The sequence below is a fragment of the Linderina pennispora genome (genome assembly GCF_002104995.1).
Source record: "Linderina pennispora strain ATCC 12442 chromosome Unknown DL89scaffold_3, whole genome shotgun sequence".
NCBI lineage: Eukaryota > Fungi > Kickxellomycota > Kickxellomycetes > Kickxellales > Kickxellaceae > Linderina > Linderina pennispora.
In genome coordinates this window covers 1,069,407-1,097,136 of record NW_024468251.1, presented here as the reverse complement: position 1 = coordinate 1,097,136, position 27,730 = coordinate 1,069,407, and the positions used below count along the sequence as shown (strand labels likewise).

The following is a 27,730-nucleotide window of genomic DNA, read 5'->3' as shown; positions in this document are numbered from 1 at the left end:
GTCGTGCTGGTTTTTGCGGTGGTGGTTGGCCACCTTGGCCTTGTTTTTCTCTTTCCTCCGGCGGTCTCGATCAGCGCTGCCTGCAGGCGGACCGCTTGCAGGACCGCTGCTGCTATTCTGCTGCTTCTTGGCGGATGCCGGCACTGCTGCCTGCTCGCCTTGCCATCCAAAGCGGTCAACAGCCTGCTGTCTGCGCGGACTGCGCAGGAACATGATGTGCCACCCTTCGAGCTGCTCGTCAGACAAGCCCGTCTGCGCACGCAGGCTCTGGCGTGTCTTTGACGTGCGCGCCTCGCGCTTCCGCTCAAACACCGACGGGTCAGAGATGAACTGGCGCACCAGCAGTTCTTCCCAGGCCCGCGTCGGATCAGCCTGGTGCGCCATCGCTCTTGTGCGCTGCTGGCTCAGGCAGCCCGCGCTTCTTGCTGGCATCGATGAACTCGTCGGCGTCCTGTGCATCGTTTACGGCGTTGTCCTGGACGGTGTCGTCGTACGTGTCGTCGTACTCGTCGTCCTCTTCAATGCGCTGCACAATCTCCATGATGCGGCTCTTGACAGCATGGTCACCCGCATTGATGTCGGTCTGCTCATCGGCTTTCTTGCGATGCACGCGCGACCAGTCGAGTGTGTTGCGCCGGAAGATGTCGAATTCGTCGTTGTCAAAGATATTGCGACGCGCATCCAACGCGCTGTGCTCTGCCGTCGGAGCATCGCTTTCGGCTGCGGATTCGTCGGCAACGCTTGCTGCGGTACTCGGGATTCCTGTGGTGGGGGCTGCAGTAGTGGCCACTGGTGTGTCGGCCATCGTCCGGTCGAGCCCAGCCAGCGACGGCGGCAGGTTGTCTTCCAGAATGGCCATGATAACTGCCTCGGGGTTGAGGTCGTAGTATGCAAGACATGCGCGGACAAACCCAGCGCCCAGATCGGGGATCAGCTCCTGTACCTGCGCAACTACCTCGGCATCAATAGCGCTATCGTTTGCTGTAGCTTCTGTGTCGTTACCCGAGGACCACTGCGCTCCTGCATCCTGTCCCATAGTCAGCCACCGGCGCTTGCGCATCTAGGATCCGCTGCTGCAGCGACACCAGCCCATACCGGTATAAGGGGTCGGACATGTCAACTGAGCTGGTCGATCGACATGATGATGTAGTCGAGCTGTGCCTCGTCAAAGTCCCCCGATGACCCCGCAGCATGCCGGAGCATTGGCCGCAGTCCGAAGCCAAACTCGATATCGAACAGGATTGGCGCATTGCTGAATGGTACTAGCTCTGTAAACTGGGTCTCCATGCTGTCCAGCAGCTCCATGAACACAGCCGAGCCGCTGGCCACCGACAGCTCAGCCTTCACCTTCCGGTGCTTGGCCTGCTCGCCGGCCGGGTCGAGCAACAGCCGGCAGATGTGGAACGCCAGGCTGCACCACTGCCACTTGAGTTTCTTGGCCAGTTCGACAATTCTGCCATATGTCTCCTTACCCTCGGCATCCATGGCCTTGCGCTCCAGGCCAACCACTAGATGTGTCACTGTGCCGTATACGCGCGATAACCGCAGCAGACACTGCTTGTCCTGGGCCAGCACCATGACCGCAGCAATGCACACCTCGGCCAGCCCTCGCCAGCTCTGCGCTATTCCCAGGTGCAGCTGCAAATCACGACAGACTCTTTCGAGGGACTCTGGCAGTCCTGAGCCCGTGTACCTGCGCTCAAACTCGGTCAGCTGCTCCATGAGCAGATCATATGCGGCCTCGATCTCGGACAGGAGCCACGGTGCATTGGCACACAGCTGGTCCAGGACGCCTTCGACCTGCTGCGTCTGGGCGGTGCCGAACACTCGGGCAAGATCAAACAGTGTCGCGCCGACCAGAATATACCGACTTTGCAGCATGTGTATGTAGTCTTGTGCAGCTGGGTCACCCAAGCTGTTGCTTAGCTTGCCGTAGATGTCTAATACCAGCTCTTTGGCGCTGATCTGGAGCCGTGCTGGCACTGTCCAAGAGCACGCTATCTGACAGCGCGCCCATTTTGGTTTCCTCATCGAGCAGCCGAGCAATGAAGTCGGCACCGCTATGGTTTTTGAGAGCGTCGTCAATTTCCTGTAGCATTGTTGTTCGGTATGGTGACCTTTTTTAACACGAAAAGAGGGTGAGATAGAAAGGGGGTGGAATGGTACAGGGCAGAGAGGGGATTTCGAAATTGGCTTTGGCCCTTAAAAAGACCTGGTGAGGGAGTTTTGTGTGTGCCGCAGCGGGGCGGGCAGGCTTTGATGTCCTTGAGAGCGATCCAGAAACACTTGGGCCCATTAATTACTGCAACCAACTCCCTGTTTATCTCAACTCCAAATTTTTATACCAACTCGTTTTTGCGCTCCATTCGAAATGTCAAAGTACACCGGAAAGCTCGGCGAACTATACAAGGCGTACTCGCGGGCAGTCAGTCTGTGGCCAGCCGACAAGCTGCGCCCGACACACAGCTACCGCGACGTGCTGAAGCGGCAAATGACCAACAAATTCGACAAGCTGAGTGCGCTGCACGGCGACCAGCTGAACCAGGGGACTTGCTGTGGTCGAGAAGGAAGTATCGGCGATCGAGAACCTCGTGTCGAGTAAGTACCGGGCCGAGAACAAGCTCTCGGAGGCAATCACCGATCCGGTGTCGAACAAGGGCTACTACACGAAGCTGATCGCAAGCATCGACGACGCAGTAAAGCAGAACAAGAAAACGGCGCTGCGGGTGGACTAGGCTGCTAGTGTGTTGTAGGATGGGTGAGGCTAAATATACGATAAACACTAGCTTGGTGATGAGCTGTGGGCCAAGATGGTGTCGAGGACTGGTGTACGAGGAGAGACACTTGTGATCGCTGATGGCGTTTGTGGCTGAGATCCTGGCTGTTGCTGCTGCTGTTGCTGCGGCTGTTGCTGCTGCTGTGTTGTTGCTGCTGCTGCTGCCGCTGTTGGCCGCCTGGAGCTGCTTGATGACCTCACGCATATGCTTCTCTAGCTTGAACGAGTACGCATAGTCGACAGCGGTATACCCCTTGTGATTCTTGAGCGAGGGCTGGGCACCGCGCTCCAACAGCAGCACGGCGGTCTTGAACTGATTCCACGACGCAGCATGGTGCAGCGGTGTGTTCCCTTCGATATCGCGCTGGTTGACATTGCCGCCATGGTCCAGAATAAAGGTGATAACGCGGTTCATTCCGTTTTGAGCTGCCTCGTTAATTGCACTGCTGCCATCGCGGTTGATCTCCGACATGGTCTGCGGGTATCTGTTCAAGTACAGCAGGCAGATCCCTTCGTGTCGGTACTTGGCGCTGACCATCGGGATTGTGTTGCCTGACGAGTCTGTTGAGATCACTTCGTTATCGTGGTCCAGGCCCAGCAGGTATTTTACAATCTCCTTGTGGCCCAGGCGTGCTGCCAGCATAAGGGATGTCCAGCCGTTGTCATCGGCGCTTTTGTTCTGGATGTCGGTTATCTTGTTGTTGTCGATTAGCCAGTGCAGTGTCTGCAGGTCGTTCTCAGCCACAGCCTTGTGGAGCCGCTGTGCCGGCAAGAGACGAAGTTCAGTCATCATTGTCGCCATCGCGGATATGTCTGAGTGATGCGAGCTTGGTTAAATGGAAACAGTAGTACAGGGGATGTGTAGAATGCACAGGAGAAATGGGGTGTAGGATGAGCAGCGTTTGACCACTCGACAGGCCGATCAGCAATAGTGAATACTTTCAGATTGTAGTACATGGCTTATGGCAAATGCCATGCATGCCTGGAAGGCTGGGCAAGAACGGTGTGAGTGCATAGCCTGCCTATTGAGTCTGTTTGCAATGGTGTACCTGGTGTATACTATTTTTTGAATCGCAATGTCCTAGGCAGATGCTCCAGCTGCATACAAGGTAGTTCTTCGCTATATGTCTCTACTCTTTATCTCCTGATGAGAGTGATTTGTGGTTCACCTATAGATGCGTCAGCTACACATTGCTGTGCCACCTGGAATCCAAAAGGGAATGCCAATCCGACAATATATGATGGGCAAATATGTTGAAGTCAATAAAGCCACTTGGGGAGGAATAAACATTACTAAGGCTTTTTCTTAAGGTGGTGGTTGACGAGATCAGTTAGCGGCACTTGCTTTGTGGCTTCGGCAACGACCGCAGGCGCTGGCAAATCCAGTACAGCGTACATGAGGGCAACAGCAGTGTGGTCAGAGTCGTCCATAGTCGACGCGGCATCGGGACTCGACCAATATGTGGTCAGGGCACGAGTCGCATGCTCGGACATGGCAAGCTTGTGCACATTCGCGTAGATATCGGCCCAAGCCAGGATAACGCGTTCTGGCCAGTGGAACACATCCAGCTCCGCACAGCCCTTGCGCAAAAGCGCAAAGTTCGGGTGCCTGGCCGCCGCAACGCAGACACGCAGCTGGCGCGCATTCTCCAGCACATCAACGGCCGAGCCCGCATTGGCGCCCTTGGCAAGGTTTGCGGCAAGCGCACCTACGGCCTGGGGGACTCTGCTCAGCCAGCGCTCGAAGCGCAGTGGCGTCAGGCCCAGAGGCGGCAATGGACGTGCCAGGGGCACCACATACAGCGTGCAGTGCTGCATCAGTGCGTCCCTGGCCGCCGGCTCATGGCTGAAGTCAATATCTAGAGGCAAATACCCGGACACACGCACCTGCACCTTCTCCACATCAGCCAGATCCGGGATGCGCCGGCACGGCGCCATTTCGCCATCCCTGCCGGCCACGGCAATCTCGGCGTTCCGGCACAACTCGCCGGTGCCGGCATCGCGCACCAGCAAGACCCGCACCCTCACACACAGTGGCCAGAGATGCCGCCACGCCTGCAAATGCTCGTAGTTGTCGGCAGGCCAGCGCGGGAAGCGCGGGAACATGGCAATCAGCAGCACTGCCATGCTAAAGTCGCTGCAGTGACAGTGTCAGGCGCGCGCCGCCGCCCAGAAACAGCAGGCCCAGCGCCATATGCGATGCCATATGGTCGCCGTACGAGCGCATGGGTGTGGCCGCGTGCAGGCAGCGCAGGCGCCGCATCACTTCGATATTGCCACTGCCGGCCATCACCAGGGCGCAGGAAATGCACAGAATGTTCAGGCAGGCTTGCGCCGAAGCCCGCGTCAACCGGGCTTCGTAGCCGGCGGCTGGGCGTTTGGCCAGTGCGTGGAGTTGGTCGAAATACTGCAAAAGCGTCTGCAGTGCCATTGCATCCTCGGAGCCCGCGTGCTTGATTGCCAGCGCAAAGCAGGCGGCAGAGGTAATGTGCAGGCGCGCGCGCACCAGATCCGGCTCCGGCGACTCTGGCATGGGCACGGTTGATTCGATCCAGGCAGCAGTGGGCGTGATTGCATCGGCCATGATCAGGCAGCGCATTAGCGTTTTCCACAGCAGCACGAAGGGATCGGTGGTGCGCAGCAGCTGCAGCGTTGAAGGCAGTGCTAGGCGGTGGGCGGCCGGGCGGTAGTTTGTGCCCAGGAATGCCAGCCCCAGGGCGGCAACCGGGCCGAGATCCGATACGCCAGGCATAGCATGCGCGCTTGGCATTGCGCTGCCTGGCCGGCCGGTGCGCTCGCTCTCTGCGCCCACAGCGCCGACGGTCCGGCCAACCATGGCCGAAAGCGTGTCGAGCAGATTCAGGTCAGCCAGGGTCTCGGTCCTCTGGCCCTGGCCAAGCACCAGCAGGCCCAGGGCAAAGCCAGCCGACAAGGCGTAGCATTCGCGGGAGCTCTCAGCCGGATCAGCATCATCGAGACGCGCCGAGTGGTCCTCGGCCGGGGCAGTGCGGCACATGGACAGTTCGCGCAGAGCAACCTCGACCATGCGGCGATTCTGCGACCGCGCATAGACCAGCCCCAGGCCGAGCATGGCAGCAGCACGTGTGCCATGCGACAGCAGCATCAGCTCAGACGCCCCCGCTGGCAAAAGGCTGGGGATATGCAGAGACAGGAGCTTGGCAGCCTGCGCGTCGCCGGTGCCCTGGGCAGCGCAGGCCGTGCCCAGCAGGAAGCCGACCGACGTCAGCCCGTCGCGCGCGCTCAGGTACTGGAACGCCTGCCATGGCGGCAGGGTGCGCAGCGGGCCAGCGCCCGCCAGCCCCAGGCCGAGCAATACGCCCGCATGCGAAGCACGCAGAAGCCGGTGATCACGCACCTTGTCTTCTTCGCCCGGCAAGCCCACCGGCTCATCCGCGGGGCGGTTCAGCAATACCCACGATGCATGCACCCTGGCGACCTGGTCGCGGTCCAGCGCCAATGCGCTGGCCACGCCATTGTGGAACTGCGCCCAGCACAGGTCCGGTTCGGCTGGCGTCCATGTGCTTTTGATGCGATTGCCGCGGAACCGCGCCGACACCACCACTGGGCGGACCGGAAGCGCGTCGTGCTCGTTCAGCGGCTGCGTGCTGAACACCAGCAGGGCCTGGGAGACTGGCAGGCCGAGGGTGCGCCTTGGCCACAAGCCCCAGGTGAGTATCCTTGGTCTGGCGGATCTCCTCCGGCGACTCGAGCCGCGACACGTCCACTGCCAGATCCACATCGCTGTGCAGCAGCCGGCAGACTTCGTCTACGCGCAGGTCGCGCGCAAACCACGCGCTGGCAATCTCCTGCCTCTTCACCGCCATGATCATGTCCTGCTCCGGCTCCTTGCCCTCAATTGCGCGCTCACACAGCTGCGCAATCGTCAGCAGCTCCTTCTTCCGGATCGCAGATGGCATGTGCGTGCTGGCAAGCAGAATCGTGGCGGCCCAGCAGCTTGAGGAGGTCGTGGCGGCCCAAAAGCTTGAGGAGCTCCGGCGGCCACTGCATCTGGCTCTTCTGGCGCGCCATCTCCAGCAATGCGTCTACCAGCCACTGCAATGCTGGCGCCAAGCGTACCGGCGGGGCAGTCAGCGGCGCCAGAGTCACTGAGAGATCGCCTTGCGTGGCCATATGCCACAGGATCTCGCCGACTGTCCGCAGCATCGCCAGCGAGTCACGTGCGCCAGCGACTGGCTGCGCATCGGAAACAGAGATCGCGTCTAGGTCTGGATACCGCTCCATGGTCGGACTGCCATTCAGCAATTGCACTGCCCAGGATGCGAACCCTGGCACAGCCAGATGCCCGGTATTCCGCATGCCCAGGTGCACTAGCCCACGCTCGAGTCTTTGCAGTCGCTGGACGCGGCTCAAATGCATGCAGTCGCCATGTCCTCGTAGACCAGCCACATAACAGCAGAAACAGCAGGCACATGCAGCTCGTCATCAGCAAGCACCTGCAGCAGGCCAGTCCAGCTCGTCATCGGCAGTCCCGGCCTCCTGCAGGACAGAAAGCATCGCATGCCGCAGTTTCGCGTAGACTGGACGCGCAAGCGCAAACGACAAGCGCGTCAATGATGGAGCGCGACAGGCGCGTCATGGAAATGGACACTGGCGAGTGCTGCTTCCTTTCCATCCGCCATCTGCACCACCACCACCGGGCCTTCAGCACGCACAATCCGCGCAATCCCCGCTCCTGCCCGGCACTACCAATGGCTCCGGTCCACCGCACATAAGCATGAGCCGGCCATCGCTGACCACGGCCAGATCGTCCATACCGGGCCTGGTCGCCTCGACCGCCGCCATGGATGTGGCCGGCACACGGAACACCTGGCTGAACCTCCTCGTGTCCAGCCCGACTGCCAGCCCGCGGCTCATCACGCACACGATATCGCTGCCGTCCAGCGCCTGCACAACGCACATCTGCGCGTCATCCGAGCCGCGCCAGCGCCAACACAAATGCACCACGACCTCGGCGCGCATCTGCCGGTGCTCCCAGAATGCGTCGAGCTGCGCGCCCGGCGACTCGCTGACCGACGCCCGTCCCAATAACGAGCTGCGCCGATCGCTGCGGAATCGCCAGGCTCTTGCGTCTCACCGCACCGACCCTGCGCCCGGGCTCATCGTCGGCCGCCGGTGACGCATATGCGGCCGTGCACCGGTACAACAGCAGCTTGTCCGAGTCAAAGCACAGCACAAACTGCATCGAGCGGTCGGCACGCGACACAGCAGTGTCCAGCATCGTCTGCGTCTGGTCGGTGAAGCCCGTGATCTGGCCATTCTCGGTGGGGCTGAGCGCAAACGAGCGCCGCATCTGCACGTGCATGGAGCGGCTGAGCCCGAGCATGGTGAATTCGCCCAGCGGGCTCAGCAGGACTGAACACCATTGGGAGCCGCACGCCCGGGCTCTCTTTGCGCTGCACCAGCACGCCGATGTGCAGGGCGTATGCGCGCTCCACGGCAAACGGCAGGGCCACCACGAACTTGTCGCCAGTGTGAAGGTTGATGTGAAGGAAGTCGGCGCGGAACACGCATAGCGCTATGGCGGGCGCCGTGCTGCTGCTGCCGCGGAACCGCGCAAACAGCACATGGTCGATGGGGGCGGTGCTGGCGCTGCTCAGCACGCTGCTGTAGCTTAGTCGTCGCTGGAACTCTCCGTCCAGCGTCCACCCCACCGAGTGTCCCGAGAGCGTCGCCTGGTGGATGCGCCCTTCGTCGTCTGTGATTGTGGTGATCATGGGTGGAAAAAGGAAGTAAAAAGTGGGATCTAAGCGGCCATGCACCTTTTGCAGTTCACAGCCTGGTTCTGTGAGCGTGGGGGCAGCTAGTGTAGAAAATCCAGCCGTGTTTTGTTGTGAACTTGATGGCTAGGGTTTCGGGAATATGGAGCCCAGGCTGTGACCGATGCTTTGGGGGGAAATGGAGGCATCCGTTGTCGAGCAGCCCTTTCTTTCTTTCCTTCTTCCCTTCACTCAACCCTCCTTTTTTCACTTGGCATTTAATAATTCGCACCAATTATAGAGATGGCTGACCAGACTTCTTCGGGACGCAAGCCTGTCCGGTAAGCTTTTCGCTGCTAGCTTTGAGCCCGCAAAGAAGCGTGACAGGCAGACTAACCTTCTTGCCGACTTGGTAGCGTGTGGGTCGACGGCTGCTTCGACATGATGCACTTTGGACACGCCAATGCGCTGCGCCAGGTAAAATAAACGAGTAAAGATGGGCTTATCGACGGCCCTAGGAAGAAAAAAAAAACAAAGGACCAGGCTTAATATAGTCCACGACGTACTTTTTGTAGGCGCGCGCCATGGGCGACTATCTCGTAGTGGGAGTGCACTCGGACGCCGAGGTGGAGCGCAACAAGGGTCCGTGCGTAATGCGCGAGGACGAGCGGTACGCGGCGGTGGCGGCCTGCAAATGGGTGGACGAAGTGGTCAAGGACGCGCCATACATAACGGAGCTGGCGTCCCTGGACGAGCACAACATCGACTTTGTAGTGCATGGTGACGACATCACCACAGCGGCCGACGGCACCGACTGCTACCAGATAGTCAAGGACGCCGGGCGCTACAAGGAGTGCAAGCGCACGGCCGGCATCTCCACGACCGAGCTGGTGGGCCGCATGCTTCTGGTGACCCGCGACCACCATATCCGCGGTCCCCGCAGCTCGCTCACCATGCAGGGCGTGGATGAGTCGCGGGTGGCCGATTTCTCGCACGGCTCGGCGCCTGCCGGGCCCCTGACCGGCATTGCGCATTACCTGTCGACCAGCAACAAGATCATCCAGTTTTCGTCGGGTCCGCGAGCCGAAGCCCGGTGACAAGGTGGTTTATGTCGACGGCGCCTTTGATCTCTTCCATGCCGGACATATTGAGTTCTTCAAGCGCGCGCGCCAGCTCGGCGACTACTTGCTGGTCGGCATTCATGACGACCAGACGGTCAATGCCGTTAAGGGAGGCAATTTCCCTGTCATGAACCTGCAGGAGCGCGTGCTGGGCGTCCTCCAGTGCCGCTATGTCGATGAGGTCATTATTGGCGCCCCGTTCAGCGTTACCAAGGATGTGCTGGAGTCCGTCTACCATGTCAGTGTCGTTGTCCATGGCGCCAGCGACCAGCCGCTGGACATTGACGGCACCGATCCGTATGCCCTGCCCAAGGAGCTCGGCATCTACCGCGAGGTCGACCATCCCGCGCTCCACATGACCACCACCGCCATTATCGATCGCATCATCGAGAGCAGGCACATTTACATCGAGCGCCAGGCCCGCAAGGCCAAGGAAGGCGCTGGCCGAGGCCGAGGCCGAGAAGGCAGAGAAGGCCGCCAAGGCTGCGGCTGCCAAGGCTGCCAACTGAACCCGCTGGCCACGTTCCCAGGGAGCGTTTGTGTTTCCTAATTAAAAGTCTCAACATATCTACTACATCATCTGCTGCTCGTAGAGCTGGTTGACAATCGACAGGATGCCGCCAAACCCAGCCGGCCGGTCGCCCGCATACATTGACATGTTCAGTGAATTGCCCAGCTCCGGCGACGCAACCAGCGGCAACGCCGACAATTCCAGCCGGTCCGCAGCCTCCTGGTCCTCTGGCTCCTTGCCCTTGCCCTTGCCCTTGCTCTTGCCCGATACGATCGGCGCACCGCCCAGGGTCGGGCCAAACGGCAGCATGGCCTGCGATGCCATCGTGCTCTGCATGGCGTTCTGCGCAAACGCCCGGAACGGATACTGCGACCGCCCCTGCTGGCTCGCCTTTGGCCGATAGATGCTGGCGCCCGTCGGGAACACCGACCCGGCCATGCGCTGCTGCTGCAGAAGCCGCGCCTGCCACCCGGCCCGCCAGAGCTCCTGCTGCTGCGCAGCCGCGTTCTGCGCGCGCTGCAGGTAGATCGAGCCTGCCTGGTCGCGCGGCTCCCAGTCCGGATACTCGGCCTTGAAGTGCAGGAACGACTGCTCCATTTTGCCGTTCTTCGAGGCAAGGTTTGCGTTGGCTGTGCGCGTGGGCGCCGAGAAATTGACGTTGCCGTTGCGCTCAAAATCGAAGATGGCGAAGCTGCAGACGTACCCCAGGTGGTCGACGTGCACCGAGAACTCGCGGAACAGATCCACTACCTGGCCAGCGCTGCGCGGCAGCGACACCAGCATGACGAACGGCGCCGTGATGACGCCCAGCAGCTCGTGGGCAAATATCACCAGCCTGTAGTCGAACAGCCGCTCGAACTCGTGGCGCACCTGGGTCGTATCCAGTTTGCCGCGCCACCCGGGTTCCATGTACTGCAGGTCCTCCAGCGCATCATGGATGATCCACGCCGGGTGCAGCTTCTCCTGCTCATCGTCCGGGCACCATCCCACGCGCAGCCGCCAAAACCGTACCAAACAGCCCCAGGTAGAACAGCACTGTGCGGTGCCGCGTGATCTCAAACTCCAGGCTCAGCTCATTGTCCACCACCGTGAACAGAATCAGCAGCGCCGTGACCGACCCGGCGATGAATGTCACGAATCGCGCCAGGCTAATCACCGCCTCGTTCTTGAACTGCGCGAGATACAGCGTCGCTTTAGGGTGCGCCATGTTGACCCGCCGCCGGAACGAGTGCGGCACCTCATTGAAGTTGCGCACCCGCCATTTCGCCAGCGGTGTGAATGCCCGCGACATGATGGTGCCGGGCTCGTGGTACACTTCTTCAAAGTACCGGAAGAACCCGTACAGCACAAGGAACATCACAATGAACGGCGCAAACACCAGGTTGATCACTGCCATGAACTTGAACCGCCTGCGCAGCCCCTCGCTGAGAATCTCCCGGTTCGACTCCTTCAGGAACCGCCGCCGCACCTGCCCGCGTTCATCGAACACGTAGCTCATCAGGCAGAACGACAGGTTCCACTCCAGCGCCTTGGTCAGCACCGGCGTTTGGCCGAGGCCCGGGATCCGCAGGTCCAGGACATCCTTGTTGAACAGCGCAATCATGTAGTTTTCGCGCCGCATTATGCGGTTGACGATGTTGTCGGCCGTCAGCCGGTAGTTGAGCACACGGCTCTTGGTCATGTCCTTGTACTGGCTGATCTCCGCGTCACGCAGCTTGACCATGCGGCTGACTATCTCGTGCCATGCTACTGTATTGATGTCTGCAGGCGACACGTCCAGCGCCTCGGTGAAAAATGCCCGGATCTCCAGCAGCGCAGGCACCTCCATGGCGGTCCGCACCAGCTGCGCCAGCCAAAACACGGCAAACCCCCACAGAAATGCGGTCGCCGGCCACGAGAACTTGCTGGTGCATTGCGGAATCACCACTGCCGCCAGCGACTTTTGCTCCCGCACCAGCTTGTGGTCCACGCACCCAAACACAAACGTGCTCAGTGCCACAACAAACGCCAGCGTTGCCAGGTGCAGCACCCGCGACAGAATTATGTTCAGCGCTCCCTTGCCGATGTAGTACGCATACACCCGCCCAAAAAACTCGTCCAGGTGCCGCGAGTCGCGCCATGCCTGCAATGCGCGCTCCTTGTAGCTCAGCTTCTTGTCTACCCGCCGCCTGCCCCTGCGCCAGGCACTTGGCTGCGACTGCGGCTGCTGATGCTGCTGATGCTGCTGCTCCTCTGCAATCGAAAACATCCGTCCGTCGCCAAATGCCTCCCTCTTCTGCCTCTGCGTCGGTCGGCTCGCCCTAGCACGTCTTGAACCCCCGACACTGCGCTGTGCTCGCGACCCTTTAGCCTTTCCTGGCCTAGCCTGCGTCGGTGAGCCGTCGTGCACTTCGATTAGGAACGAGTCGGGGGGTGGCGAATCATCGTGGAGCTCCGAGTCCATTGCATTGGTCGCCTGCTGCTGCGCCTGCCACTGCCCTCTACTGTCCCGTCGCGGCGGTGTGCTGGTGAGTATCTGCGACTCGTACATGTTGGAGTATGCCCGCGAGTACGGGCTGTCGGTGTCGGGCGCCGTGCTGGCCGGTGATGACGACTGGTACTCGTGCGCAGCCAGCGACTCGTGACGCTGCCGCCGCCCGCTCAGCGTGCTGGTTAGCCCGCGTGTATGCGCTGTCACTGGCGGTGTCTTTGGCTTACTATCCTCTACCGAGCTCTGCGTAGCCTCGGTAGGCACCGTCACCGCTGCCTGCTCCTCGTCGCCGTCGTTGGCCTGCTTGCTGGAAATTGTGGTCAGCACAGTAGACCACGCATTCTCCCCGTCAGGACTGCCAAGCTCCATTGTGTCGTAAAATACTGAAATAAAATTAAACTAAAATAAAAGAGAGCAAAAAAACAGAAGCGTGCCTTGAACGTCATCCGCAGAGCACCAGGTAAAAAAACATCGCTCGGCCCACATGGCCATCAGGCAGTGCCTTTTTTGACCATCCGTCACGTGCGCACCAGCCTTTTCATTCATGGCGAGCATGGGAATGTCTCAAAGTCGAACCGCGAGATATCCACGTTGCCCAGCGGCAGGTTCATGTCACGCCCAAACTCCTCGATCTCGCTCAGCGCCCGGTCCATCTCGCTGTCGCTGAGAAACGGCGACGCTCTTCCCTGGGGCGACCCTTCGGCGCCAAAGATCTCCCCGCACGCCAGCTGCTCGCCCCTTTGCATTGCCCGCGAATGCGCCTGCGACAGGGACGACGCCGGCGACGGCAATTGCTCTATGGTTGTGTCGATTTTCAGCGCAATCGGCGTCACCGCTGTTGGCCTGTCTGCCGGCGCTCCACGGGATTCTGCGCCACCCTCTGCTGGCCTCTGCAACCGGTCCTTCAGCGCAATTGCCCGGCCCGGGCTGTCCCGGCCCTGCTGGCGCCCGCCAGGTATTGTCGCTGAATCGCTGGCGGGCCCCGCGGACATTTGGTTGAACTTGCTGATTAATCCCGCTGCCAGGCCCCGCGTCGGAATGCCATCAGGTCCAGCCCGACGGCTCGTTGGTACGGTGCTGCCGCGCGGAACTCTGACTGTCCCCGATGCTGGCCGATCCGGCTCGGCCTGTTGCTGTGAGAGCTGCTGGATACGCGCACTTATCGTCCCAGTCACCATGAATAGTGCACGAAATTGAAGGAATAGAAAAGGGGAGGGAGAGGAGAGAGAACAGGGAGAAGGATAGAAGCGGATGTCTAATGTTTATAAACACGATACTAAAAAAGAACTGCCAAATTGGAAGCGATGGGTCGAGCTGGGGAGATTGTTCAAACATACCGTCCAGCATCAATCAAAAAGCGACCGATTGTTGCTCTGTCAAAAGTTGGGACCACTAGGATAACAATCGGGCCCACCCTGTGTGCCTAGCGCATGCCAATGTCCCAAATTAGAATGCGCGCACTCCAACATGGTGCTGGTCAAAATACATTGACGTGCATTGTGGATTTGCCCGTCTCCATGCTGGTCTGGGCAGGGCAGGGCAGGCGTGACGGGGAGAATGTCTCGTTGACTATTGTTATGATTGCTCTCGCCGATCTGCTTGAAGCTGTTTTTGCAACTGCGTAAAAGCGGTGCCAATCGCTGGATCAGTTATTTTGTTTTTCGTAAACTCCCCCAGGGCAGTAAAGGTTTGGAATGCTGAGGCTATTTAAAAACTGTTGCCAATGAGATAGAAAAAAATAAAGGAGCAATATGCGTGATGTGCGGTGGTTGGTGCGCGGCACCAGATATACCACCTAGAAGCCTCACTCCGTGCTATCACCACCGTTGGCGCTCTTGTCATCCCCCGCCGCGCCGCCGCCTGTAGCAACATTGTGGTTGGACAGCGTGTCCTCGTTCGACACCAGGGCCTTGGGCGAGTTGTGGCTAAGCGCGCTGTTGAGCTCCAGCAGAATGTTGTCGCAGTACGCGTCCAGCGGCAGATCATTGGCGTCGTATCCGAACGGGTTCTGGATCTCGCGCGAAATCGAGTCAATACCAATGAGCATGAACGAGATGATGAACTGCAGGACAATGGTCTTCCACAGCGACCCCATGCTGCCGAGCGACCACGGCAGGACAAGCAGGTACAAATACAGGGTGTGGGTCAGGTGGATCCGGTACGCCAGCGGAATCGGCGTCGACAGAATGCGCTCGCAGCCGCCCAGCGACGCGCTCAGAGTGTTGATTGTGGCAAGCATGCTGGCGTAGAACGGCACATGGCACAGCTTGTTGTCCATAATGTACTCGCCAAACTTTTGCATCTCAAACAGCAGCAGCGACGGCAGCGGCACCTCGCCCTGGCGCTCCCAGCCCTCGGTCAGCCGCTGCGCGTGGAATGTCGCGCTGGTGGCCGCCAGTCCGGTGCGCGAGCCGCCCATCGGGCTGTTGTTTCCGGCGCCGATCGCCCCGTAGTTGTACGCGTTGTTGTTGGTTGCAAGCAGCAGCCGGAACTCGGGTGACAAAAGCCCGTCGTAGTCTGCGTAGTCCACGCCGTCCTCGCCGCGCAGGTAGTGCTTGACTGAGATGACGAAGGCTGCGACGCTCTTCAGCGCCTGGCGCTTCTGCACGCTGTCCTCGATCGAGTTCTCCAGCACTCCGCACCACAGGTTGCGAATCAGGTTGCGCGACGTGACCTTCAGGTCCTGCCAGATCTTCCGGCCCTCCCAGTACCGGTCGTACGCAGAATTGGTGCGGAACACCAGCAGCAGCGAGAGCACAAGCGACACAAACGACATCACCGACATGTTGATCGCCAGGTCCTTGTGGTGTTGTATCAGGAATGCAATACCAACGCCGTAACCGGTCATGGCCGCTACGTAGATGAACGAAATGCGGATGACCGACCCGCGGAGCCGCAGCGCATCAGGCCACTCGAAACCAAACCCCGAAACCACATTGGACGGGTTCGCCGTATCGATAATCATGCTAGGCGTGTCACCAACCTAAATGTACAATTGAAAACGAGGAAGACTGGGCAAGCAAATGCAGGCTTCTTATATGCCGCGGAGTGATGGACGAGAATTGACAGAGTCTGCTGGCTTTCTCTGTGCAGGCCCGGAAAGGGTAGAGGGAATAAGATAAAGAAGAAAAAGACTGGCAAAAGAGTAGGCGCTAGGTGCGGAGAGAGGGGCCGCCCTTCTTTATATCGTGCCATTGCAGCACTCTGCGTATTTCCCAAGAGCCTCCCCAAAAAGCTCGCAGATAGCGTCTCCGAGCTCACAAATTTCGTAGCGGCTGCAAAAAGAGCACGATTCCAACTTTCAAACCGGCCAGATGCGCATCATTCGCACCTCCTCTCTGCCTTTAGAGCACCTCCCCGTGCGATCTACATGCATGCGCTTATTGTTCTCTGGCCTAAACCCTTCCAGTTGGGAGCGATGATCGGCAGCAAGCCGATGCAATTTGTGGACAGCTCAAAGACGGCTCTTTGCAGCGAAATCACGCTGGCTTTTGCGTATTTAGCTGGGCATCGAGCAAGAGCCCGATCAAAATAAAGCCGCACCTCTTCCACATAGAATGCCTGCTACATGACAACAGACATGTGCAGTGCATCACATACCGGGGTCCATGGCATTTCTGCAAGGCAATGTGGGTCACACATCTGGCACCGACAATATCGTTCAGGTGATCACAGCAGAGTATGCGCTGTGGATGCTGGATTTGATGCGCGCCGGCGAGCTGCCCAAGCTATAGTGCAGCAGGATGAGCGCCTAAGAGGCTATGCACTGGCAAATTGGAGGGTATGGTGTGGTAGCTATGTGGCAATGCGGGGGCGTCGAGAAAGCATGTGTCTCAGCAGCAGGGCAATCACAACACCTCCCACTGCCTCATTCGACCAGCTTGCCATAGTGGAGGAGAGCCCTGAGGTCCGGGCACGGACTGTGGAGTGGGAAACAGCGAGCGGATTGGGGGAGAGGACCGCCGCCACCCAACACCGGCGGTCTCTAGCGCAAAGCTAAAAATACCATCTGATTTCTTCCATTAGCAGAAAATAGCACGCCAGCCAGAACATTGCAAACTAGTGCCGTTGCCCGAGATGTGATTTCCTTGCCAAGCTGCCAAGGCCATCCAGTCCCACACTCGCAAGAAGTCGAGTCAGCGACCAACCGCCTGGCCGTCGGACCGCGGGTCAGAGCCGGCAATCAGCACTTGCACTCCGGCCGCCGCATCCACCGTCCTGCGAATGACCTGTCCGCGGCCAAACATCGACCGCTGCAGCCCCACCTCGACCTTGACATTGTGCCCCATCTGCCTCAGCCTGTCGACGACCTCTCCATCCACCCCTTCCTCGACCGCCACCACGCCCTCCTCGTCAACCAGGATGCTGATCCTCGGGCTGTCGAGAGCCTGCTGCGGATTCATCCCAAACACCACCATGTTGAGCAGCACCTGGACGTGCGCCTGCGGCTGGTTATACCCGCCCATGATCCCGTACGACATGAACAGCTCGCCGCCCTTGGTGACCATGGCTGGGATGATCGTGTGATATGGCCGCTTGCTCGGCTCCAGGCAGTTCGGGTGCGTCGGATCGAGCCGGAACAGCGCGCCGCGGTCGTGCAAGGCAAACCCGCAGCCTCTCGGCACGATACCCGATCCGAAGCCATGGTACAGCGAGTTTATGAAGCTGCACGCATTGCCGTCCTTGTCAACAACCGTGAAGTACACCGTGTCGGAGCCGCCCAAAGGCGATCCATGCTTGACGTCGACGGCTGCCTTGGACGGATCAAACAGCTGGGCACGCTGCTTCAGATACCCGGGGCTGAGCATCTGCTGCACAGGCACATCGCCAAATGCAGGGTCGCAGATGAACTGGCGTGCATCGGCAAAGGCGATGCGCAGGATCTCGATCACCAAATGCAGGTACTCGGCCGAATTGTGCTCCATCTCGGTCACCACGCCCTGCGCTTCGAGCTGCTCCAGAACGCCCAGCGCAATAAGCGCGACCAGCCCAGACCCGTTGGGCGCGCACTCGTGCAGCCTATGTCCCCTGTACTCGTACGAGATCGGCTCGTCAAACGTGGTCGTGTGCGCAGCCAAGTCCTTGTGTGTCAGAACCCCACCCTTGCTCTGCACAGCCTCGACGATCGCATCGGCCACCGTCCCCTGGTAGAACCCCCTCTTGCCCTCGCTCGCCAGCCTCCTGAACGTATTGGCTAGCGTCGGATTGCGGAACACCTGTCCTGGCAACGGGCCCTGCCCATGAATTAGCAGCTCGTGGGCATGGGGCGACGCTTTCTTCAGATGCTCAGCAGCATCACGCCAGAACGGCGACGTCAGCTCGCCCACCGGCACCCCCTCCTCGCACATTTCGATCGCTGGCTGCAGCACCTCAGCCAATGTAACCTTGCCCGACCCGAACGCCTCGACTGTATCAACCCAGCCTGCAGCAGCACCCGGCACTGTCACTGCATGGACGCTCCTGGCCGGTACCTCATCGCCGGTGATTCCGAACCGGTCCTTCAGAATGTCAATTGTCAGGGCAGAGGGCGCGCGCCCGGACCCATTGAGCCCGCGGATGGTCCTGTCTTTGGCGCTGTAGAACAGACAGAAGCAGTCGCCGCCGATGCCTGTCGAGAACGGCTCGGCCAAGTTGATTGCTGCTGCCACGGCTACGGCGGCGTCTGCGGCGTTGCCTCCTTGCTCGAGAATCCGCACACCGGCCTGGTTCGCCAGCGGCTGCGTCGAGGACACCATGTAGTGCGTGCCGTAGACGGCCGAGCGTCTGGATGTGTAGGGCACGCTCTGGTTGTGTTTGACTGTCGATGCCATTGGAAGACTGAGGGATATCAAGGCAGACAAGTAGTTCCTGGGAAATAACGAGAAAGTGGTGCCCAACTCCCCGCGCCCAGCCAAGTCGCTGACTTTATGCGTCTTCGCTCCCTTGCCGATCCACTTCTGAGGTCCAGGGCCAGACTCCCTTCAGATGCCACTACCACACGGCACCGACGCTGCTGCTGCCTCCGCCCTCGTGTTGCATAGCGGCCAATCCGCAGTGAAAATCTGAGAACCTTTCTATTCAAGACATGAAGGATAAACGTTGAGCCATTTCATTTGGCGGGGGGTTGTAAGAGTGAGATTGGGAATTGTACAGAGCGTCGCAGTGAGGGAGTGAATGGTTCCAGGGCAGAGCGGGCCTTAGGCCGAAGGCGTCGTGTCCGGACTCACTGTCTCAGAGTCGCCAGACGCCTTGGGCTGAGCCTGCGCCTGTTCCTGCAGATCGCTGCTCTCAGACCCCGACCGGCTGGACTCGGGCATCCCGGTCTGCTGCTTGTTTCGGTATTCCGCTACCGGCTCCAGATACGTGGTTCCGGCTTCGAGCAGCTGCGCAGCAATCGGGTCCTCCTCCTGGTACTGCGGCGGGTGATGGCGGCTGTGGCGACGCCGGCGGCCGTCTCGCCGATGTGAAGAACCCGCGGCCCTGTGGGAGCCCGACGCTGCAGATGGAATCTGGATCCCAGTTGCCTCCCGGCCAGCACTTTGGCTCACATGCGACTCAACTGCGTTCTCCATATCGATAAGCTCATCCTGCCGCTGCGACGGCGCCTCAGCCTGCCCCTCGCTGCCTGTGCCTCCATCGTCTTGGTCGCTGTTTGCGCCATCCGACTCCTCAGAGTCCTCGGCAGCCTCCAGCAGGATGGTGTTCTGGTTGGCGCCGTACACGGGCGGCGGCTGCACCACACCCTCGATGGGCGCGAAGCCCCAGCGCTTGACGTTGGCCTCGATAAACACGTACCCGCGCTGGCCAATGTTGGCGCTGAAGGAGCACGGGCCGTCGGCGGAAATTGTTGGAAACACGTCGTACAGCATCCCCGAGGCAATGGCCTTGTAGCGGCGGCCGTTTCGCGTGAACCACACAATGCCGCTGCGCGGCTGGTACCCTACGCCGAGAATGTCGCCCACGTACAGCTGCTCGCCGATATGCTGGCCCTTGAACGGGCTGTTTTGGTGCAAGTTGCCGTTGTTGACTGAATAGCCGACAGAGTACTTGTTCCAGCCTACATAAGCAGCAAAAATGGCAATCAATGGCAGCACTGGCCGAGCAGCAGACAACAACTGAAACACCGACAGCGAGGCCAGCGGCATCAAAACAACTCCTAGCCTTACCTGTCATCCGCCACGCCGGGTATGGCTTGGTGGCCAGCCCAATCCACATGTTGACGTCAGCTGGCTTCTCGACGATCTTGACCTCAAAGTAGTACACAGAGTTTGTCTTTGGAATCGGCAGGTTTGTCTGCACGCAGTTCTCGCCGCCCATGAGCAGCACATCGGTCTTTGTCTGCAGCATCGCATTGACATCCAGGCCCACCACAAACTCCCATGCGTCCACGCCCTTCTCCCTAATCTGCGTCTCCTGCTCTGTCGTCAGCTGTGTGTCCACGCTGCCGTACGGGTACTGCCGCTCAAACGCCCGTCCCAGCTCGTAGCTCTGTCGCGAGTCCTCGTCCGGCAGCAGCTGCTCGCGCTGGCGATCGGATATGCCGTCCTCGTCGATGCCAAACACCGACCACCGCACACACCGCACCAGCTGCGCGCACAGCATAAACACCATGAACAGCACCCCAATACCAATGAGCGTGCCGATAATGGCCACAACCAGGATGAGCAGCGCCAGCACCTCGTCGTCGTCCATGTCTTCGTCGTCGCCGCTGCCTGGATACCGCGACGGCACCTGATTGGGTATCTGTGTGGCACTAGCCAGCTGTGCAGCGAGTCCGACACTGAGCACAGCCAGCGAGCAAAGTTCAATGCCTTTCATTACTCTGCAGAGGAGGAGGGGATAGCGGTGATAAAGGAATAAAGGAAAAATGCAAATTTTAAAACCGCAGGAGAGGAGAACAAAAACAGCCGTGTAACAAAATGCGCCAAGCAGAGGGCGGTTTTTTTTGCAAGTGTGGAGGCGCTGCCGGCCAATTGAACTTGGCTCCCACCTCCAGTCCGTGTGCGGGTTGCGTCAGCCAAATGTGCGGGTGGGATGTGCACACTGGTCACGTTGTCGGGTCAGTTGCGTGTGGGTATGCGGGGAGATGCATGTGCAGTAATCGCCGCTACATCGCCAGCGGTCTCTGTCAGGGGAATAGGTCGGATACCAGGAGAGGCCGGGCATGGTGTGGGCAGAGGCGCTTTCCAGACATGCCCGCGGAAACTCACAGTGCAGGCCCGCGGTCTTTCAAATGCACACATGCACTGGAGAGCCGCCCATGGCCGCGATCTGCTCGAAACAGCGTTCGCAGCTGGCGGTCCAGCATTCCCTCAGCAAGCAGCCGCAGCACCTCCAAAGCGCAGCGCAGGATACTCGGCGTCGGTTTGTTGAGCGGGCAGCGTGAATCACATGCAAGGGCTGAGCGGTATCCACCAGCCTTCTAAAAGCAGGCATTTTGCCGACATCGGTGGTGGGGGCTCGACCACACCCGTTAGCGCAGAGTGAAGGCGTGCTCAGCCCAGACGGCCGTGTCAGCTCAGCTTGCTAGATTCACAGGCTTTCAGGAGCTTGCCTGTGTTGTCTCTTTTGGAATCGGCGAATATCGAGGGCTGATCCTGCTGGTCCCCAAAACAACACCAGATTTCACGAATATTTCCTCACCTTTTTCGTTCTCCGTTAATCAAGTCGCTCTCAAGCTGCTTAACCTCCTTGCACAATCCTTTCAATCCAACCCTCTGTGTATGGCGGCCGTGCAACCTCGCATCCAAAGGGCCTATAAATGGGCAGCCTCCCTCGGCCCATCTCTCTTTCCAACTCGAGTTTTTCACAAGCCCTTTTCTGCTTCCCCCCGACTTTCTTCCACAGCCTTTTCCTTTCAACACCACTACAGCACCACCATGACGGCACCCAACAAGGTTTGCATTCTGGGCTCAGGCAACTGGTACGTACTGTGTTTCTCGTCTGAAGGCGGAGTGCCCAAGGCGGTCTGGCCCCCTCCCTCGGGGTCAGGGGGCTGGTATGCCATGGCCGATCCGCGCTGCTGGATCGCAGGTGGTTCTACAGCTAACGGCACGGCCTGCTTGTTGCATGTGTAGGGGAACCACCGCTGCCCGGATCATTGGCACCAACGTACAGAAGCTGCGCAACTTTGACAACGAGGTCAAGATGTGGGTGTACGAGGAGATGGTCGAGGGCAAGAAGCTGACAGAGATCATTAACACCCAGCACGAGAACGTAAAGTAAGTGTGTTTGTTGACGGCACCTGCAAATCCTCACCGGTGGCAGTTTCTGCTTTGCTGCTAATACTACGCTACTCTTGCATAGATACCTGCCCGGCCACAAGCTGCCGGCCAACGTCATTGCTGTGCCAGACGCGTGTGAGGCTGTTCGCGGCGCAACGCACATTGTAGTGGTGATCCCGCACCAGTTCATCGAGCATCTTCTGAAGACCATCCACGGATCGGTGACACACGGGGCGCGCGCAATCTCGCTGATCAAGGGAATTGCCATCGACAAGCACGGCATGACGACCATGACACAGATGATCCACCGCGCCCTAGCCATCCCGGTGTCGTCGCTGAGCGGCGCCAACATTGCCAACGAGATCGCCGAGGAGAAGTACTGCGAGACGACGATCGGGTGCGCCGAGCCCGACGAGGCCATCGTGTGGCGGTCGCTGTTCAACACGCCGTACTTCCAGGTCAACTGCGTCGGCGACGTGATTGGCGTCGAGTTCTGCGGTGCCGTGAAGAACGTGGTTGCTGTGGGCGCCGGCTTCATCGACGGCCTCGGCCTCGGCAACAATACCAAGGCGGCCATCATCCGCATCGGCACGCTCGAGATGCGGCGGCTAGCGATGCACATCTCGGGCGCACAGATCCAGGACTCGACCTTCAACGAGAGCTGTGGTATTGCCGATGTCATCACCACGTGCTACGGTGGCCGCAACCGCAGGCTGGCCGAGGAGTTTGTCAGGACCGGCAAGCCCATGGCACAGCTCGAGCAGGAGATGCTCAATGGCCAGAAGCTGCAGGGCTATCTGACTGCAGGCGAGGTGTACCAGTACATCTCGAGCCGCGGCGTGGCCGACCACTTCCCGCTGTTCACGCGCATCTACAAGATCTGCTACAAGGGCGAGCCGCCCCAGTCGATATTCGATGGACTCAACGTCGACTTCTCCCGCGACAGGAGAACGCCGAGCCCGATGCTGTGAGGCTTGCCAGACGGCTGCTGCTTCCTCCAAAAAAACGTGTTTAAATGCTTCTTAGATTTCAGACATGTGTCATGTGAAAAATACTCGGATTTAGAACTTGAAGACCTGGTCCTCGGGCTTGGAAATGATGCGCGCCTTGTCGTAGCCGAGCTCGGTCAGGTTGGCATCCATCGCCTTGACCATGGGCGGCGGGCCGCACAGCAGGACCTTGATGTCCTCGGCAGGCGCTGGCAGGCTCTTCTGGATCATGTCCTTGGTGACAAAGCCGACGCCGCCGGTCCATCCCTCAGGCGGGTTGTTCAGGACATAGCTGATCTCAAAGCCCTCGTGCTCGCTGGCCCACTTGTCGAGCTGCTCCTTCAGCAGGATGTCGTCCTCGTTGACATTGGCGAAAATCACGCTCACCCGGGTCTTGTCCTCGGGGTTGTCCAAAATGTGCTGCACGATCTGGTACATGGGCGTGATGCCAGTGCCGCCTGCAATCATTCCGATGTGGCGGACCATGTTCGGCGTGTAGCGGAAGGCGCCGCGGGGACCACGCACGCTGATCGAATCGCCAATCTTCAGGCCCGCCAGGTGCGACGAGATCACGCCCTCCGGGTATGTCTTGACGACCAGCTCAAAGAACCCCTTGTCGTTGTCCGTCGACGTCGGCGTGTAGCTGCGCGCAACCTCCTTGCCGCCCACCACAGTCATCACCTGGATGTGCCGTCCAATCGGCAAGCCCAGGGCAGCATCCTCGCGAGGCAGCGCAAACCGGTAGCGGGCAGTGTTGTGGCTCAGCTGCACCTTCTTGACGAGCTTGAACTTGCGGTACTCGACAGAGCTCAGGACTGGGCCGGCCACGGCGGCCTTGCTGTTGGTGAGGAACACGTAGGCGAGACCGGCGGCGACCAGGAACCCGAGAATGTACACGAGATTGCTAGACTCGGCTGCCATTTTGCTGAAATTCGTTTATGTGGAAAAGGTGAGCAAAGTGAAGATAACGGGGGAGGAAGAAGGCGTAGAGAGGAGAGCGCCTCACATCTGCCAACATGTCGCTGTCCCAGGCTCTGTTCGGACTTTGCAGATTGTGAGCCGGGCAGACCATTTTGAGAAAAATTTCCAGCAAACAAGATTTGCGCTCTGCAGTCCCAGTTGAAACTCTAGATGGGGCTCAGTGCAGCCAATGGATATATTGAAGTCGGTGGCAGTCTAAAGCTACGTCGACTTCGCATAGTCGTTGACCTGGTAGTAGTCCGGGTACTTTTTCAGCAGCGCATCGATCTCGGCCTTCTCGCGCACCAGCTCCGGGATCATCTCGTCGTAGACATCCGTGTACATCTCGCTGACTGCCGGCTTCTTGAGCTTCTCGGCGTCAGCAAACGCCTTGAGCACTGCCGCCTTGGCTGCCTTGGTGACCTCGACATCCTCGCTCTTCTCCCACCACCCCTTGTTCATCAGCCACGCACGCATGCGCGCCAGCGGGTTGTCGCGCTTGCTCCAGTCCTCGACCTCCTTCTTGGACCTGTACGCCGACGAGTCGTCCGATGTGCTGTGGTGGCTGACGCGGTATGTCATGGCCTCGATCAGCACCGGCTTGTTCTGTTCGACAGCCAGCTTGCGGGCCGCCTTGGTGGCCTCGTAGATGGCCCAGATGTCGTTGCCATCGACACGGATCGTGTCAATGCCGTAGCCAATTCCGCGACTGGCGATTCCGTCGCCGCGGTACTGCTCGATCGAGGGCGTCGAGATCGCATACCCGTTGTTGCGGCAGTAGAAGATCACCGGGCAGCCCAGCGTCGCCGCCATGTTGAGGCCAGCATGGAAGTCGCCCTCGCTGGCAGCTCCCTCACCGAAATAGCAGACAACACACTGCTTGTTGCCCTCACGGCGCATTGCGTATGCCGCACCGGATGCCTGCGGGATCTGCGTGGCCAGCGGCGACGAAATCGTCTGGAAATGGAGCTCCTTGGAGCCGTAGTGCACGGGCATCTGGCGGCCCTTGCCCTGATCCAGCTCGTTCGAGTAGCACTGGTTCATGAACTGCTCAAGGGTGAACCCGCGCTGCAACAGAACCCCGGCTTCGCGGTACTGCCCAAACACATGATCCTTCGGATCCAGCGCCGCAGCACTGCCGATGAGCGCCTCCTCGCCAAAGCTGGTCATGTAGAAGCTGATGCGGCCCTGGCGCTGCGCCTCGTACAGGACAGAGTCCATGGCGTTGAGCGTCAGCATGTTCTTGTACATGGTGCGGGCGTCCTCGCGCGACATCTGCGGCTCGTGCGCCGTATCCAGCACCTTGCCGTCGTTGTCCATTACTTGGTACGTCGGGATCGACTCGACGTTGGATACAAATTTGAGCTCGTGCGAGTAGGTCGAGTCAAGGGCGCCCGGGAACATCACCTTCTTGCGGTGCATCGCGTGTGTGGTCGAGAACGACGCGGTCAGACGCGAGCGCACAAGCCGCGATGCTGTGGACGAGCGGAGCAGGAAGCGAGACATAGTATACAGTTTAGCAAGTGCGTTGTAGATAGAGAAGCAAGAAGCAGCAGAGGAGGCGCCTGCGTCTGCGTGTTGTCGCTGGCCTCTGCGTCCTTTAAGAACGTGGGCTGGCCGGCAAGACACCTGTGAGAAACTTTGATCGTGGGAACGGAGCGTGACCACATTCCGCTTTCGAACGATCCGTGCGAACTACGGCCTGATCTCGGATCAGCGATGCCGTGATCTGGTGCTGCCACTTCATATGCTGTAATCATGATGCACAGGCGGTGCCATGGCTCTGGTGGCACGTGCAGGCTTTAGTGTTTTAGTACCTCACCAGTTCCTCATTTGCAGCGCGCGAAGCACCAAGACGTGGGCAAACACGCGGCCATCCACCCCGCAAATACCGCAGGTGTTTGTGGTTGATCGGCCACTAGGCATGAACAAACAAACTTGCACTTGCGCATACGCTTGGCCCGCCATATTTGGAGTATATGCGCGATCTGTAGTGCGCAGCGACCAGACGCCGGGAATAGAACGCGCGCCTCTCGCCCCAATTCACGTATGCCTTGCGCGCTATAAATGGCAATTTGTACCCCTTGCCCAACGCTTTTTCTCTCCAGTCATTTCCAGCACCCTGCACAGCCCACACAAAACCTTCGTAAAGCCCCCCTTCATTGCCGCACGTTCCTCTCCTACTCTTCATTTTACCCTACTCTTAATCATGGAAACGGAGCTAGTGCAGGAGAATGAGTTGAGCAAACACACCATTGCGGCGATCGCAACCGTCTGCGTCGTTGTCTTTCTCGTCATTGTCGCTCTTGTAGTATACTACTGCTGCTTTGCCAAGCGCAAAGGCGCACCGCGGTTCCAATGCTGGCCATGCAAACTGCCCTCTCCCACCTGCTGTCTGCCGTTTCGAAAAAAGGCTGCCAAAAAGCAGCAGAAGGAGCAGCGCCAGCGTGAGCGTGAGCGCAAGCACGAGGAGATCCAGGCACTGTCGCGTGAGGATACTCTGAAGGAGCTAGAAGGCAGTCGGGCGGCGCAAAACTACGAATACGCACTCGACTACGTCAACGAGCATCCACCAGACGAGTCCGAAGGCACACTGGCAGAGGACGACACTGAGCATGTCATCGAGCACGGCGTTAATGCATGGGAGTTCATCCCGTCGTACGACAACACCAACATCACTGTGCTGGATAACACTGATGTGGAGTTTGTTGGCGGTGAGCAGAGCGTTATGACCAACCTGCAGTTCCCGAACGAGCAGCGCGTATACTATTTCGAGGTCCGGCTCGACAGGCTGCCTGAGGGAACGAACGTAGCTGTGGGTGCTGCAATGCACGGGTACCCGCCACTGCGGATGGCTGGATGGGCAAACAATTCGGTCGCATACCATTCGGTTGATGGGCATGTCTACTACTGCCATCCATTGGATATTACCCGCAAAACCACCACAGCTCTGCAGAGCGATACATTGGGTGTTGGCTGGCGCCCGCACTCTGGCAAGATGTTTTTTGTCATCAACGGCGCAATCATGGCCCATGTGCGCACACCCTGGATCAACAAGAGGATGTATCCGATTATTAGTGCCGACGGACCCTGCAATGTCAGCGTCAACCTAGGTGCCCGTGCCTACGTTCTGTCGCACGCCAACATGCGGTTCTGGGGACTGGCGGCTGCTGAGGGTGTGCGGCCACCGCCGCCCATGTACCACCAAACCCAGGACACGACACTGGTGGCATCAGCTGACAACGAGCACGCAGGAACACGCTCTGGATGGCGCAACTCGCTGGGGCTCCGTCCGCCGCCAGCATACGAGGATTCTGCAAGTGTGTCAGATCTGAATAGCATTTTGGCCAGCGATGCGCCTACCCGACGATCAACTACCGAAGAGCTATCGTCTGACAACGGCAATAGCAGACAAGGCAGCCAATCTTCAAGCGGTAGCAGCATGTCAGAGGCTCCACCATATGTGAGCAACGCGCCTGAGGTCCCTCCGGTAAATATTGTGCAGGTCAATAGCTACATCCAGGACGTTAGCAGCAGCAATGGAGGCCCGATGCCGTCCTATTCTGTTGGCCAAAGTAACCTTCAGAATGAGCCAGGCATCGGAGATAGTCCAGATGCTCAGACAGATGAAGTAGTTATCAATATCTCTCCATCCAGACTATCGCCACCACTCCACCGCAACACAACACCCAGGCACCCTACTTTTTGTTAGAACACTTTAATAAAAATGCATATAGCATTAACTTCATCGGAAGTCGCATTTCAATGTTTACATTTACAAGCAAACAAGCAGCCTTAAAAGGCAGTGCAAACAGAACGACCTTGCGCCTGTCTGTTTATTACAAAGACAGGAATGTTGCTTCAAACCATTCACTACTCTGCTGGCTGTGGTTTAGCGGGTTTATTGGATAAGAATTGAGACAAGGTCTTGGTTCAGATATCACATTACTGATGAGAACTAT

General features: G+C 59.1%; 15 protein-coding genes across 15 annotated transcripts; 5 read left to right on the top strand and 10 right to left on the bottom strand.

Annotated features, from left to right (window-relative positions):
- Positions 1 to 367: 367 nt before the first annotated feature.
- On the bottom strand, positions 368 to 2,262 carry DL89DRAFT_312100 (uncharacterized protein; the record flags this gene model as incomplete). The annotated part of the gene is made up of 2 exons (XM_040890985.1): positions 1,122 to 2,262; positions 368 to 1,020 (listed from the first exon to the last, which is right to left on the bottom strand). Exons 1-2 carry the CDS (start codon positions 2,029 to 2,031, stop codon positions 368 to 370), a joined length of 1,563 nt encoding a protein of 520 aa, XP_040745659.1. The 5' UTR covers positions 2,032 to 2,262.
- DL89DRAFT_265843 (uncharacterized protein) lies at positions 2,243 to 2,804 on the top strand. Its single transcript, XM_040886845.1, has 2 exons — positions 2,243 to 2,516; positions 2,572 to 2,804. The coding sequence occupies exons 1-2, from the start codon at positions 2,372 to 2,374 to the stop codon at positions 2,733 to 2,735; spliced, it is 309 nt and encodes a 102-aa protein (XP_040745658.1). The 5' UTR covers positions 2,243 to 2,371; the 3' UTR covers positions 2,736 to 2,804.
- Positions 2,783 to 3,566, bottom strand: DL89DRAFT_321310 (ankyrin; the record flags this gene model as incomplete). Its single annotated transcript, XM_040891273.1, has 2 exons — positions 2,783 to 2,798; positions 2,833 to 3,566. The coding sequence occupies 2 exons, from the start codon at positions 3,564 to 3,566 to the stop codon at positions 2,783 to 2,785; spliced, it is 750 nt and encodes a 249-aa protein (XP_040745657.1).
- A 1,205-nt stretch (positions 3,567 to 4,771) lies between these two features.
- DL89DRAFT_110421 (uncharacterized protein) lies at positions 4,772 to 6,685 on the bottom strand. The gene has a single exon (XM_040883101.1). It carries the CDS (start codon positions 6,534 to 6,536, stop codon positions 4,905 to 4,907), a length of 1,632 nt encoding a protein of 543 aa, XP_040745656.1. The 5' UTR covers positions 6,537 to 6,685; the 3' UTR covers positions 4,772 to 4,904.
- Positions 6,686 to 7,753, top strand: DL89DRAFT_110420 (uncharacterized protein). Its single transcript, XM_040883100.1, has one exon. It carries the CDS (start codon positions 6,835 to 6,837, stop codon positions 7,528 to 7,530), a length of 696 nt encoding a protein of 231 aa, XP_040745655.1. The 5' UTR covers positions 6,686 to 6,834; the 3' UTR covers positions 7,531 to 7,753.
- A 1,334-nt stretch (positions 7,754 to 9,087) lies between these two features.
- Positions 9,088 to 10,604, top strand: DL89DRAFT_265841 (Nucleotidylyl transferase). The gene is made up of 3 exons (XM_040886844.1): positions 9,088 to 9,553; positions 9,579 to 9,969; positions 10,073 to 10,604. Exons 1-3 carry the CDS (start codon positions 9,099 to 9,101, stop codon positions 10,142 to 10,144), a joined length of 918 nt encoding a protein of 305 aa, XP_040745654.1. The 5' UTR covers positions 9,088 to 9,098; the 3' UTR covers positions 10,145 to 10,604.
- On the bottom strand, positions 10,207 to 12,985 carry DL89DRAFT_291437 (APG9-domain-containing protein; the record flags this gene model as incomplete). The annotated part of the gene is made up of 3 exons (XM_040890199.1): positions 10,207 to 11,112; positions 11,153 to 12,425; positions 12,489 to 12,985. The coding sequence occupies 3 exons, from the start codon at positions 12,983 to 12,985 to the stop codon at positions 10,207 to 10,209; spliced, it is 2,676 nt and encodes an 891-aa protein (XP_040745653.1).
- Positions 12,986 to 13,071: 86 nt separating this feature from the next.
- On the bottom strand, positions 13,072 to 13,847 carry DL89DRAFT_110414 (uncharacterized protein). Its single transcript, XM_040883099.1, has one exon. The coding sequence runs from the start codon at positions 13,792 to 13,794 to the stop codon at positions 13,159 to 13,161; it is 636 nt and encodes a 211-aa protein (XP_040745652.1). The 5' UTR covers positions 13,795 to 13,847; the 3' UTR covers positions 13,072 to 13,158.
- A 573-nt stretch (positions 13,848 to 14,420) lies between these two features.
- On the bottom strand, positions 14,421 to 15,581 carry DL89DRAFT_291435 (UPF0187-domain-containing protein; the record flags this gene model as incomplete). Its single annotated transcript, XM_040890198.1, has 1 exon — positions 14,421 to 15,581. One exon carries the CDS (start codon positions 15,579 to 15,581, stop codon positions 14,421 to 14,423), a length of 1,161 nt encoding a protein of 386 aa, XP_040745651.1.
- A 1,171-nt stretch (positions 15,582 to 16,752) lies between these two features.
- On the bottom strand, positions 16,753 to 18,426 carry DL89DRAFT_255890 (gamma-glutamyltranspeptidase; the record flags this gene model as incomplete). The annotated part of the gene is made up of 1 exon (XM_040885393.1): positions 16,753 to 18,426. The coding sequence occupies one exon, from the start codon at positions 18,424 to 18,426 to the stop codon at positions 16,753 to 16,755; it is 1,674 nt and encodes a 557-aa protein (XP_040745650.1).
- Positions 18,427 to 19,284: 858 nt separating this feature from the next.
- Positions 19,285 to 20,131, bottom strand: DL89DRAFT_207409 (SPRY-domain-containing protein; the record flags this gene model as incomplete). The annotated part of the gene is made up of 2 exons (XM_040884115.1): positions 19,285 to 19,652; positions 19,762 to 20,131. Coding segments are annotated over 2 exons (738 nt in total), but the record flags the coding sequence as incomplete, so codon positions are not given.
- A 1,168-nt stretch (positions 20,132 to 21,299) lies between these two features.
- Positions 21,300 to 22,874, top strand: DL89DRAFT_265839 (NAD-dependent glycerol-3-phosphate dehydrogenase). The gene is made up of 2 exons (XM_040886843.1): positions 21,300 to 21,816; positions 21,902 to 22,874. The coding sequence occupies exons 1-2, from the start codon at positions 21,665 to 21,667 to the stop codon at positions 22,788 to 22,790; spliced, it is 1,041 nt and encodes a 346-aa protein (XP_040745648.1). The 5' UTR covers positions 21,300 to 21,664; the 3' UTR covers positions 22,791 to 22,874.
- On the bottom strand, positions 22,691 to 24,036 carry DL89DRAFT_110406 (ferredoxin reductase-like protein). Its single transcript, XM_040883098.1, has one exon. It carries the CDS (start codon positions 23,727 to 23,729, stop codon positions 22,881 to 22,883), a length of 849 nt encoding a protein of 282 aa, XP_040745647.1. The 5' UTR covers positions 23,730 to 24,036; the 3' UTR covers positions 22,691 to 22,880.
- On the bottom strand, positions 23,991 to 24,989 carry DL89DRAFT_221181 (Dehydrogenase, E1 component; the record flags this gene model as incomplete). Its single annotated transcript, XM_040884501.1, has 1 exon — positions 23,991 to 24,989. The coding sequence occupies one exon, from the start codon at positions 24,987 to 24,989 to the stop codon at positions 23,991 to 23,993; it is 999 nt and encodes a 332-aa protein (XP_040745646.1).
- Positions 24,990 to 26,235: 1,246 nt separating this feature from the next.
- DL89DRAFT_202330 (uncharacterized protein) lies at positions 26,236 to 27,000 on the top strand (the record flags this gene model as incomplete). The annotated part of the gene is made up of 1 exon (XM_040883994.1): positions 26,236 to 27,000. A coding segment is annotated over one exon (765 nt), but the record flags the coding sequence as incomplete, so codon positions are not given.
- Between the last annotated feature and the right edge of the window lie 730 nt (positions 27,001 to 27,730).

What these genes read in the sequence shown, in the direction of transcription:
- DL89DRAFT_265843 (XM_040886845.1), top strand. Translation starts at nt 2,372, where the DNA reads ATGTCAAAGTACACCGGAAAGCTCGGCGAACTATACAAGGCGTACTCG. An exon ending in CAACAAATTCGACAAGCTGA is followed by an intron (nt 2,517 to 2,571) that starts GTGCGCTGCACG and finishes TCGAGAAGGAAG; the next exon opens with TATCGGCGATCGAGAACCTC.
- DL89DRAFT_110421 (XM_040883101.1), bottom strand. Translation starts at nt 6,536, where the DNA reads ATGTGGATCTGGCAGTGGACGTGTCGCGGCTCGAGTCGCCGGAGGAGA.
- DL89DRAFT_110420 (XM_040883100.1), top strand. Translation starts at nt 6,835, where the DNA reads ATGCGTCTACCAGCCACTGCAATGCTGGCGCCAAGCGTACCGGCGGGG.
- DL89DRAFT_265841 (XM_040886844.1), top strand. Translation starts at nt 9,099, where the DNA reads ATGGGCGACTATCTCGTAGTGGGAGTGCACTCGGACGCCGAGGTGGAG. An exon ending in ACCGGCATTGCGCATTACCT is followed by an intron (nt 9,554 to 9,578) that starts GTCGACCAGCAA and finishes AAGATCATCCAG; the next exon opens with TTTTCGTCGGGTCCGCGAGC. An exon ending in AGCTCGGCATCTACCGCGAG is followed by an intron (nt 9,970 to 10,072) that starts GTCGACCATCCC and finishes AGGCCAAGGAAG; the next exon opens with GCGCTGGCCGAGGCCGAGGC.
- DL89DRAFT_110414 (XM_040883099.1), bottom strand. Translation starts at nt 13,794, where the DNA reads ATGGTGACTGGGACGATAAGTGCGCGTATCCAGCAGCTCTCACAGCAA.
- DL89DRAFT_265839 (XM_040886843.1), top strand. Translation starts at nt 21,665, where the DNA reads ATGTGTAGGGGAACCACCGCTGCCCGGATCATTGGCACCAACGTACAG. An exon ending in ACCCAGCACGAGAACGTAAA is followed by an intron (nt 21,817 to 21,901) that starts GTAAGTGTGTTT and finishes ACTCTTGCATAG; the next exon opens with ATACCTGCCCGGCCACAAGC.
- DL89DRAFT_110406 (XM_040883098.1), bottom strand. Translation starts at nt 23,729, where the DNA reads ATGGCAGCCGAGTCTAGCAATCTCGTGTACATTCTCGGGTTCCTGGTC.